At 40.7% G+C, this 11,858-nt stretch overlaps 1 protein-coding gene across 1 annotated transcript; it reads right to left on the reverse strand.

Annotated features, from left to right (window-relative positions):
- Positions 1-287: 287 nt before the first annotated feature.
- On the reverse strand, positions 288-10,883 carry LTV1 (LTV1 ribosome biogenesis factor). The gene is made up of 11 exons (XM_050893776.1): positions 10,873-10,883; positions 9,366-9,497; positions 8,676-8,864; positions 7,538-7,625; positions 5,899-6,019; positions 4,861-5,110; positions 4,003-4,130; positions 2,900-3,039; positions 2,621-2,673; positions 1,669-1,869; positions 288-1,058 (listed from the first exon to the last, which is right to left on the reverse strand). The coding sequence occupies exons 1-11, from the start codon at positions 10,873-10,875 to the stop codon at positions 945-947; spliced, it is 1,419 nt and encodes a 472-aa protein (XP_050749733.1). The 5' UTR covers positions 10,876-10,883; the 3' UTR covers positions 288-944.
- Positions 10,884-11,858: the final 975 nt, after the last annotated feature.

The raw sequence follows: 11,858 nt of genomic DNA on the forward strand, positions 1-11,858 counted from the left end.
ACAGAAGTTTAAGATCACACCAAGCCTAAAGATACTGGCCCTCTGCTCATCTTCAGAAAGTCTTTGCAACAATTGCAGTGGGTTGTAAGTTTGTATTTCAATGAAACCAACCTGAATGCAAGACCTGAAGAACAGTATTTCAGGAAAATCACGACAATGGCTATCTGCAACATACAGTATTTTTCTAAGTACCTGCTGTTTTGTTTGCCCTACTACTCAGACTGAGTACTTTCAGCAAAGCTGATTTCAACGGCAACAGTAAGGGTCATTGACTACTGTAACTGCAACACTTGTTGTGACAGATTTTATTTGCTAAGAAATATAAAACTCAGCTTAGGTAACAGGGAAGTCTAGCTAGACAACAGCTTTTCAGACACCTCTGTTTACAAAAGGTTATTCTACATCTTTCATGATAGTACCCAAACAATAAATAACCAACCCAGAAAAGAACTAAGGAGTGGGGGAAAACTCCTTGACTTACAAAACTGTGCTATACCAAGGCACTGTATTTAACCATCAGTACAAGGGAGAAACGACATAAATGGATATATTGCTTTGTAAACTGAAATAATTTAATAGAAGAATCTAATCAGATCAAATCTGTAGGATTCTGCTGATTTGTTGAATACATTCAACAAATACATATATAAAACTCTGTCCAGTGATAGCTTGTAAGAAAAATATTTTTTTTATAATTTTAATACATTTCTACTGTAATGAAACTTTGCAACAGTTGCCATGTCACTCATGTGACAATAGACATCACTAATACATTGTTTTATGTATAACTTCATTTCAGAAAGAATGAGAAGTTGCTGGTTCTTGTTACAGTAATATCTGAATAACCCCCTTTGAGCACGACTGGCAAAGCTATGAGTCAGCAGTTCCCTTCTCAATACAAATGAAAACTTAAGGATGTTTCCACAATAAGTTCCTCAGTTTCATCAAGACAGCTTCAGTCCTTGAACATTTTGTTTCAGATTGAGCAACTCTCTTTCTTGCCTTGTTTTCTCCAGTTTGAAGGCTAGCTTGTTGGCTTTCTTCTCCATTCTGCGTTCCTGTGCATACGAATAATTACAAATTTACAAAATAGGCATAACATGCAAAAAGAAACCATTCTAATTAACAGTTCTAGATCATGAAAACAGCAGCAATCTGGCAAATAATATTATTTATGGCACTAATTATTAGTAGTCAAATTAATGTGTGTACCACCAGGATTATTATCTTTAATTAGCTGAAGCTTTGAATATGCTGGCAATTTCTGTTCCTAAATAAAGCAACTAGTATATCATTGTGGCCAATTACATTTTCCACATTTCTTTCAGAGACTTTTCACTTTGTGTGATCTGAAACATGTAACTGTTTTCTTTGCTTCCCTAGATAATAAGGAAATATGAGGGCTCCTTCTGAAGTCATATATGTAATAGCGGCCATAGTAATGGACCCAAAATTTCCGTATCAGAAATTAGGATGACAAAATTATGACATTAACTTTCTTTATAGTAGATTTTTTTTTTAAAGAAGCAATAATTAGTCCTTTGAGACCAGCAAGTTTTTCCCATTAATTTCCAGACACAAGAACAAGTGAGCTTTAAAAAAGTTTGTAAGACAGAATTCAGATAATATAACACGTTTTTGCAGGGTTTTATTTAAAATAAGGTGTACCTTTCGCTCCTCTTTTATTGCCTGTTTTCTAGCTTTGCGATCCTCTTTGCTCTCATCTTTGGAACGGGGCTGTGTTGATGCTCTTGGCAGGTCACTGCCATTAATCATTTGCATGCGTTCAATCTGCTTAGCAGTAAGACCTTTCTGAGGCAAGATATGTAGAGGAATTCCAGTCTTCTGGGAAATTTTTATTGGTTTGGGCTAAAATAGAGAGTGCATGTATATTAATGGTCCCTAGTTTTCTCTCCAAGAAGTGCACATTGCACTGCCTTATCAGTATATAAAAACATTAAATTCAGATTTAACAGTAATAAACATGTAAGTTTCCTCATACTATTTTCTCCCCTCAAAAAATGCACATTAATCCTGAAGAAATCAAACACACCTGTGAACAGAATATGCCCCCCCCCCAGAACAAGAAAAAAATTTATCTCTTTTATTTAAATATTACTGAAAAAAAAGAACTTAAGTAGGCACTTAATATTCCTTTATAAGCTTTCAAGAAAAAGGTTTCCTTTCAAAATCTGGAGCATCAAGCTGTGCTCTAATGATGGGGAACATGTGGAAGGCCAAAGAACTAGAATAAATTGTTTCAAACTGTAAAAGGGAAATAGAAGCCTATTTTCAAGAAAAAAAAAACCCTAAGATGTGCTTGTGAGACACAGATTACACAAAGGTGTATCACAGATAACTAGAAAGTAAATTCCTTGCTCTCTATGTTTCTGCCTAGCTGCTACAGAAATTTTGGCCTTACTCAATTTTCCTTCTAATAGAAAAAATATATCCAAACCTTTCTTCAGTGAAGAAGTAATACCAGAAGCTAACACCCTCCCCAACCCTCTTTTCTGCTCCCTCCTTCTTTTAAAAACAGATATCCATTGAGAAAACAATCACTTTTGTCTCAAGTTTTCCCAGGCCAGGGTGCTACTCAGAATAAGTTTAATGGTTTTACCTTTGATGGCTCCTTAATAAGTGTTGGGTGATTATATAAGTTTGAATACGTACCTAGGTCACAAAGAAAAAAAAAAAAAAAGTAGTGAAGAAAGGCTTGCAAATAGAAATTAGGTAAATTTATCATGAACTGTACTACTACTCAGTGTTTGAAAATTCCTGCTGTTGTGCTCCAGAAGAATAAACCATTTTACCTAAAGCACTGCTAGAAAAATTCTGAGATCACCTATCATTTACTTTGAAATCCTAGGAACAAACAAGCGAACTCCAAAATACTTACTCAAAATGGATTCACAATCCCACTTTTCTTTTGGTTCCTCAATAACTACAGCTACTATTTCTTCCTTTTCTTCCTCACTTTCTTCATTCACAGGAGAGTCTAAATCTTCACAGGGTTCAAGAGCATCCAGTTTCACACAACTTTGAAGAAGTCCAGAGAAGAAAAAAAATAAGGTTTATCTTTTCTTGAAAATGTGTAATTATGTAAACAGTCTCCCCTCAGTAAAACCACAAACCAAAGAAAGCTATTCCCAGTGAAACTTCCAGCAAAATTACGTTTCCTTAAGTAAGCATCCCCAAAATAAACTAAAACATTAGGACAAGAGACATAGTTGACAAAAGAAGTATTTCTGCATTTCAAAAGTATGTGGCACACAATATTTGTGACCGGAGGGCAGGAAGAGAAGCGGATACACCTTTTCGTCTGTAAGCAAGGCAGCTGTAGAGGGGATTATGTACTCTGCTACCGACCAGTCATCTTTCGCTACAAGGGACACACTACTGTATCTTTCAATCAGGAAATACAAGACTAATGTGAGAACATTTAGCCATTCAACTTTGGGATAGTATCACCTGCTTTAAGACAAAGTGAATATACTGTGGAAGTGCAGTCTTATGGGGTTGCTTTATAAGCACCGATTTTTGCAGTGCTCCAAACAGTGGTACCCATGCAACAGTCGCCTGCGAGTTTATGATCATGTAACTAGGTATACAGTGGAATCAGCTGCACACCAGCAGGACAGAATATACTTGGCTACAGAGTCTGTTAAAAACAAAAGTAAAGGTATAAGGAGAAAGTAAGTTACACTAAAAAGGGAAAGGAAGAATGCCTCCAGATATTACTTACACTAAATTCAATACAATTATAAAAAAGGAGCATAATCTCACATAAACCAACAAAACGCCTCCACTTAATTTTATCATCTCATAAGTTAAGGTTGACATTCAGTGACATAAAAAAATGGATAATACTCATACGTAGCTGCTTTTATTGTGGGATGTAATCTTTGAGTACATGAACTGGAAACAACGTATCCAAACTTTCAATATAAACACAGGATTACATAACTACTTATGTGAAGCAGTACTTCTGGGAATACATACTTCTTTGCTTTCTCTTTGTAGTAATCATTCAGGACTTCCTGCAACCGAGCATTGTCTGTGTTAATATAGCCTTCTAACTCCACATTATCCAAGGCTCCAATTTCATCTTCATCAAATTGTTCAAAAAACTAAAATAAAGAATTGGATACCTGTAATTAGATCGCGTTTGTCATGCAACTTCTTGCTAGTTTAAAGATGATCTACACATTTCTTTCTATTTGCCCCTTTTCCCTCTCCCCTCTCATTTGCTGAACAACTGCCAAACGCATCTGCAGTAGGATTTCCTCCTTACTGTCCATATCCTTTCAGCACGAGAGTCAGAAAGTTATCTTTTAATAATATATAAATCAGCTTCTGGAAAATGTTTCTTATCCTGATGCATTATTTCAATCTGTACATTAAAAAGCCTGTCACTGCTCAGGACAAAAGTTACACCACATTTCCACTGCTCTGACATCATTTCATGAATGCATATTTGGCACAGTGGGGAGAAAGGGTGAAAGAAGTGAGCCTTTACCAGGCACTTGTATATGATTCACTGTGTTGAACTGAGCTTCTCAGACAAAAGTCTAATACCAACTATGAATGCTCATTATAGCGATTGGAGTAATTTTGCTTAACTATATCAGTGTTAGGCCTTTTAATAGCAATTAACACTATAACATATTTAACACAAGCCTCAACACACACAATATTAAATGCGGAATATGCGCAAAGAACAGCCGTTTGATGCCCTGGCTACTGAAGGCAGTAAGAATTTGCACAGGCATACAGGACACTACCTTACAAGATGAATCAAAAGACAAAGAAGCATTTAATACCCTTATGTTTAACAGTTACATTCTTGAGCTGCCTCACCTTCTCAAATCTGTCATCCAACAGGGTTAACTGCTCATTCCTTCTCATTACTGAAGATGTCATAGAATATTCTGTGAAACGACTCCTGGTTTCTTCTTGCATAAAAAGAAATTCTTTTGTCTGCCCATTAACCCCATCATCTGATAAAGGACCTTCTGAATCATAGTCTTTATCATTACTGCAACTATCCTTTTCATCACTATCATCCTCCACATCTTCCCATTCATCTTCATCCTCAGCATCCAATCCCCTGAACAGAAGTATAAAAACAGTTTTACAATAATACACGGACCTTTCCACAGCTCTGGCCAGTGTTGGGTTATCTGAAACAATTTGGCGAGAATAGATTTAAATCTTGAGAAGGAAAGATAAAAAGTGATTATTTTCAAGCCAGTAAAAGAAAAACAAGTTTAGCAGTAACGGTGTTGCCAAAGTCAGCATAACACTACTTTTGTTTGAAAGCTGAAAACATTTCTGGTAACTGTTGGATCACACATCTGTGCACTGACAGTGATGTTATGTTTACATTCAGCTATAGATGTCAAAGTAGAAAAATACTAGCTGCATTCTTGAACATTAAAAATAGCAAAATTTCTCATTGTTCATAAAATGATGAGAATGATCTCAAAACCTAAATAAATAATATGCAGTGGGGTATCACATGAAGCATTTGTAAAGGTTCTGGAAACACCTGTTAGCCTTCATCAATATTATTACTGACATATTTTAAATGTAATAGATGGTAATGTTTTAAATAGTTCAAGAATCCTATTATTCCATACATTGCACCTGTAAACAAATACATATAATCCATGAGCTCAAAGTAACAAATTAAACCCACCTCTTGGATAACACATGAAAATTTGATTTTGTAAGCTACCACCCACATAACACAAAGTAATACTTTTTTCCTTTAATGCACCTAAGTATCCAATTTGAAATCTGAAACCATTCTTGATTCCTACAACAGCACATGAAATAACAAATAGCATCATTCCTATTTACATATGACAAGAAGTTCTACAAAGCTCTATCTACCCTTTCTGTGGTTCATTTGCTTGTAGAACAAAATCATCTTCCAGGATATTTTCTGGATTGTCAAAGTCAAAATCATCATCAAGAGCGGCAACAATATCAGGGTCAAAATCTAGCCGTGGTCCTAGAAAGTTAAAAAAACCCCAAAACATAAATATGTAAGTTTCTCTGACATTACAAAGCTACTTTCCTGGATAAAAACCAATCCAACTAGACTGTTAATTTGCACTAAGGAAAGATTTAACCTAAGAATCACAAAATTCCTCAATAATATTTGTAGATTTGATACAAGCCAGGGCAAGTCACCAGCCTCTTCTCAATTTTCCTCATCCAGAAAAGAACATTCCCCAGAGGTCTTAAGCTTCCATAAATGTATTTTAATATATTTTACTTAGAAAAGTGAAGAAGAAAAACTATCCAAGTTAAAGTACTGTATGATCAACTGCCAACCCTAGCTCCCACCCCCTAAAATTCCCTACATTACAAAAGGTCAGAAAGCATTTCTCTACTGCAATTAACAGAAGTGTCTTTGGCATCCTTCTGTAGGACAGAGAGAACTACCACAATTACTTCCTGTTATAAAATATTAAGATAGTTGTAAAGTGAATGCTCAGTGCAAACATGGATACATAAGAAAAGTATACTGACAGCCTGTAACACTGTAATACTAATGAAGGAAAGTAAACACCACTCAGCATTTGAAAAGAGAAATTTTGAGAGTGAAATCCAGTTCCAGACTTGGATTCAAACAGATGGAGTAATAAATCAATAGCATTATTGTCCTGGTTTCGGCTGGGACAGAGTTAACTCTCTTCTTAGTAGCTGGTACAGTGCTGTGTTTTGGATTTAGTGTGAGAATGATGTTGATAACACACTGATGTTTTAGGTGTTGCTAAGTAGCACTTATCTTAAGCCAAGGATTTTTCAGTTTCCCATGCTCTGCCAGCAAGCAGGTGTGCAAGAAGCTGGGAGGGAGCATAGCCGGGGCAGCTGACCTGAACTAGCCAAAGGGGTATTCCATACCATGGAACGTCATGCCCAGTATATAAACTGGGGGGAGCTGGCCAGGAGGCACGGATCGTGGCTCTGGCATTGGTCAGCAGGTGGTGAGCAACTGCATTGTGCATCACTGTTTTTTCTTCTCTCTCCCCCCCTCCTCCTTTTTTTTGTTATATTCCTTTTCATTACTATTATTATGATTATATTTCATTATTACTATTTTTAGTATTATATTTTACTTTAGTTATTAAACTGTTCTTATCTCAGCCCATGAGTTTTACTTTTTTTTCCTTTCCTCCTCCTCATCCCACTGGGAGGGGGAAGCGGCTGCGTGGTGCTTAGTTGCTGACTGGGGTTAAACCACGACAATTATCTACAGTTTTCCTCTGTTATTAGTTTATATTTGCTACACAATAGTAAGAGCTCATGGATTCTGCCCCCCCCCAAGCAAAGCTAATATTATTAGTGAATCACAGAAATAGGTCTCAAATTGAAACACAGGTGTCTTACAGATCATTCTTTATGTCTGCTGTTGAGCCTGTTCTAAACCAAAACTAATACAACACTGTAATCAAAGCCATAATTACCATCTACTACCTAGATGGCAACTCATGTTACAGAAAGGTAAAAGATTTAACAATACCTGAAACAGGAGCAGCTTTATTTAACAAGCCCACGTCCTCTTCAAACTCTGTGGCAAATACTGAGGAAGGCAACTTAATAGATGGAGCCTTAGAAAAAGAAACAAAAAACCAACATCACAATATAGTTGTTCTCAGTTTCTCATTTGAGCTTACATTAACAAAAATGTGCAGATAATCATGTGACCAAAAGAAATTCTGTGAGTGCTACTTAAGTATTAAGACAAGCGCTACTTTGTTGGTGGCAAATTTTCAAAGTTATGCAATGAAAGCCAGGTAAAGTGTTGGCAGCATTAATTCTCACGTCAATGTTCTCCAGGTATAGAGACAGTATTTTTACACCTCTAAAGCTTTTTAGAGAAAGGTTGTACAGCAGGTACAATGAAATTTGTAATTTTTTTTGTTTTGGAGAACACTAACACACATTTGAAATTACCCCTTTATTGAAAGGCTTATTAAAAGCTTACTAACATGCACATCTAAAATAACTTTAAATCTTATGTAGTATCACCAAACTACCTGAAAGGTATTTCTGACTAAGAACATTGGTTTTGAGTAAAATTACAGTATTTGGTTAAACCAAACTCCCTCAATTAAAACTGACTGACTGGCATGCATACTTCATTGCTTGAAATTACTTCTTGATTTTCCATTCCAACGTGATCTAGCATCATGAAATTCCACAAGTTATGCCAGCAATTGAAAAGTTTGTTTTTATTCCCTCTGGGTTCTGTTACATTCCACTTTAAAAACATGGTGTACTGGTAATACAACCTGGTATATTTGTAACTCCCAGAGCATTCAAAAGTTCTAAAAATCTGAAAAACAAATGCCAACCCCAGAAAAACATGACTTGTTCAAACAAATACCTTTGTAAGCCATCTTTGTCAAGAAAAGTTTGTCCTGTGTACACAAAGTGTTTTAACACTGTGCTAGCAAAATACTGTTCATCAATAAACTTTGGCTTGTCAACTTTTGTTTTTACTTGTAAGAAAGTCTGATTTTGGGTCAAAAGAATCCTATATATATATATAGATCACAGTCATGATAACACTTGTTGAATATGGTTAACATGCCTACAGCCTGCTAAACTCCAAAGAACAGCATAAGATTATTATTATTAGCAAAAATACTACTTACTGGAACTCGCTGAATTTCGTCTTCTATGTGCCCCTCACTTGTGACAACAATTCTGCTTTGCTGTCCACGCACAGAAGGGACAAGCTCAGATGGACCAGAGGCTTCTTTTAGATGCTGCAAATAGTCATAGTCATCATCAAAGAAGACTCCATACTTCCGTTGCTCTTCCCTCCTTTTCTCCTCATGTCCCTTGGAATGGTAAGAAGAAATACATTTAGTTACTTGAGTCCATTTAAAACTTATTAGCAAAAAGAAAAGTAACACATCTATTGAGAATGCCTGAATTCTAAAGTCCTTGTAGTTCTCTCTCTGCTCATTACCCTAACGCACAGCCAATTAGAACATTGTAACCATCTGGTTCAGTGTTCGGGTGCTGTCTGAGCAGGACCTTAAACAACTTTTTCCATAAGCAGCATAACTAACAAAGCCTGTTTTTTCAGGGTGGGTCAGGCAATTTTTGTTGTCGGGTTTTTTTAATATGTTTACATCCCTAATGCCAGTTGGTCATCCTTCAACACATCAGGTAGTAACTCACAACTATCAAATTCCCTACAACATCCCCTTCTTTTTAATAAGCTGGACTAAAAACTACCTTCTCTCAGGCTATGTTTTTGAACTGTACGATTGCATACCCACTTTCTCTCCTGCAGCACATCTGAATGAACCTCAATATTAAAAGCGAGTATTTACCTTCTGTGTAGGCAGCAGAACTCTCTGGGGTGCAGTATCATCAGCAGCAAGTGGATCTCTCTGACTTCTGTGCACTAAGTGAAATGTTACTGCTTTCTTCTTCTCTATGAAGGGTTTCTTTTTCTTGTGAGGCTGTAAAAGGACATTTGGTTAATCATTAATAAAAAATGAAATATTAAATGCACCTGAAAAGAATCTGTTGCCTAGAGCATGCTACTGTACTCCTTTTAAGGCAACGTCCTATAAACATATAGAAACAAAGCAAAAAGAGACTAGTGGAAGCTTAACTCTTATCACCACATGCACAACAGCCATTTCATATATTCTAATGGCAGATGCAACCGTATTCAGCTGCAAAATGGCAATACATCAGTACAATAAATATTTGATTATAGCATATACACATTAACATATAATCCTAGAAAGGAATTTTTAAGTAACTACTTTCTAAACACTGGGTCAAATCTGAAACAAACTTCATCCAAGAAACGGAGGAAACTAACATAAGGAAATTCATCTAGACAGACCTAGCTTCTTGAAAATTGTTTAGACAGCTGTTTCTACACCAGTACGTCAATATCAACCACGAAAACTATTGACTGCACCATTACACAGACACAGCTCTAACATCAAAAATATATCTACATTCTGGATCAACAAAAAGTATTCTTAACTGGGTGAAAGCCTTTTCTACAAGTTAGCACATCTGACTTGGGAAAACACTTTTATCAAAATTTCTGGTTTTACTTACCTACCAAAACGCGTTAATAGCAGATATATGCAACCTGGAAACTACTCTATAGATCTAACCTATTTTCTTTACCTGGGAACTTCAAGTATACAATATGACACACTATGTCATATCAAAGTTCAGAACACATCAACTGCCACCATATGTTTTGAGTTAGAAACCCCAAACTGCGCTTTAAAATCTTATGCGCGGAGCAACCCTAAAAGGAAATACAGTATGTTTTTGGAAGCAGGCAACGTGCTACCCCTACAAACTTGCCGGTGACTGACGGTACAAGGGCAGCGCTCGCAACCAGTGACACCGCACGAAGCCGAGCAGGAGAGCTGCCCGCCCACCTCTCACGGCGGCTTACGGCACACACCTCGGGACGCCGCGTTAGGCTGGGACGCGCCTCAGCCGCTCCCGCCCGGGCGGCCCAGGCCGCTGGGGAGACAGGCCGCCCCTCAGCGCGGCTTCTCCCACTCCCACGCCGCCGCCGCCGCCTACCTCCTCCTCGGCCCGCCTCCCCCTCGCCGCCACCTCCCGCTCCCCGCCGCGGGTCCGGGGCTGCCGGGGCAGACCCCACGAGCCGGGCCGGGCCGGGCCGGGGAAAGCTCCCCGAGGGCCCAACAAGCCGAGCGGTCAATGTGCCGTTTCTCCCCTCCAAACCGCGCTGCGGGAACGGCCCGATTTCAACCCAAACGCCGGGGGAGGACGGACGGACACGACGGCTAGCGGGCCGCTCGCGGCCGCCCCGTGCGCTGCCCTCCTCCTCACCATGGCGCGAGGGCAGGGCAGCGCGCGCTGCCGCCGGCGAGCGGAGCCGCTACCCCAGTCCTGCTCCTTCTCACGCGGACCGCGCGTCAGGACGGCCGAGCGGCGGCTTCCCTCTTGGGATAAACCAGTGACCAACAGGGGGAAGGCGATAGGCTACCAGTCCGGACAGGGTTGTTTTTTTTTTTCCCAGTAACAAAAACAACGAGGGTTTTCCTCAAACTTAAACAGTAGTTTAATAAAACAGGGGCTCCGTGAACGCAAGCAGGGTACTTTCTCCCACTCCCCAGCGGCATATTTTCCCACCTCTCCCCCAAACTGGTGGAGAATGGTTCCGCCCGCCAGCGGGCCTCAAAGGCAGAACGCTTTGCAGCGGGCCAAAGGGCAACGCGCGTGCGTAGTGGCCGGGCCGTCCCTCCGGGACGGAGGGGCGGCGGGGCGGGGCTCGCTGGCAGAGAGGCGTGGCTTAGGGATGGGGGCTCCGCTCTCTGCTTCCGTCCCGCGGAGGCGGGGCGTCCGTCAGGGGCGGGGCGAGCGCCGGACGGGGCTCGGCGGGGCCGTGGGGGGTGCTCCGCCGTCCCCTCAGCGGCGGGAGCGGGGTGGCCGGTCCGCGGTGCACCCCCGTCCGCCGGGCAGGCTCCGGGCGCCACGGGGTGCGTGCAGGGCCGCTCCGGGCTCTGTGCGGGGTGAGGGGAGGGCGGAAGCGCCTTCAGACGCCGTGAGGCAGCACTGGCGGCGCGGGTGCCGGGTGGGTACTGGGGAGGCGGGACGGAGCCCAGCCCGGGGCAGCGGGGCGGTGGCGGTGCGAGATACTGGGAAGAGAAGAGCATCTCTGGGAGTTCGCAGCTACCCGTCGGTTGCCTCTCCCGCCCCCCAGCCTGCCGCCGCCTCTGCCCGCCGCCGTCGCGGTTCCCGCTGCTCGCCGGCCCTGGGCGGAGCCGCCTTGTGCTGCGGCCGCGCAGCGCGGCGCTCTGAGGCGGGCACCCCTG

Source organism: Gymnogyps californianus, chromosome 3 (assembly GCF_018139145.2).
Source record: "Gymnogyps californianus isolate 813 chromosome 3, ASM1813914v2, whole genome shotgun sequence".
Classification (NCBI taxonomy): Eukaryota; Metazoa; Chordata; class Aves; order Accipitriformes; family Cathartidae; genus Gymnogyps; species Gymnogyps californianus.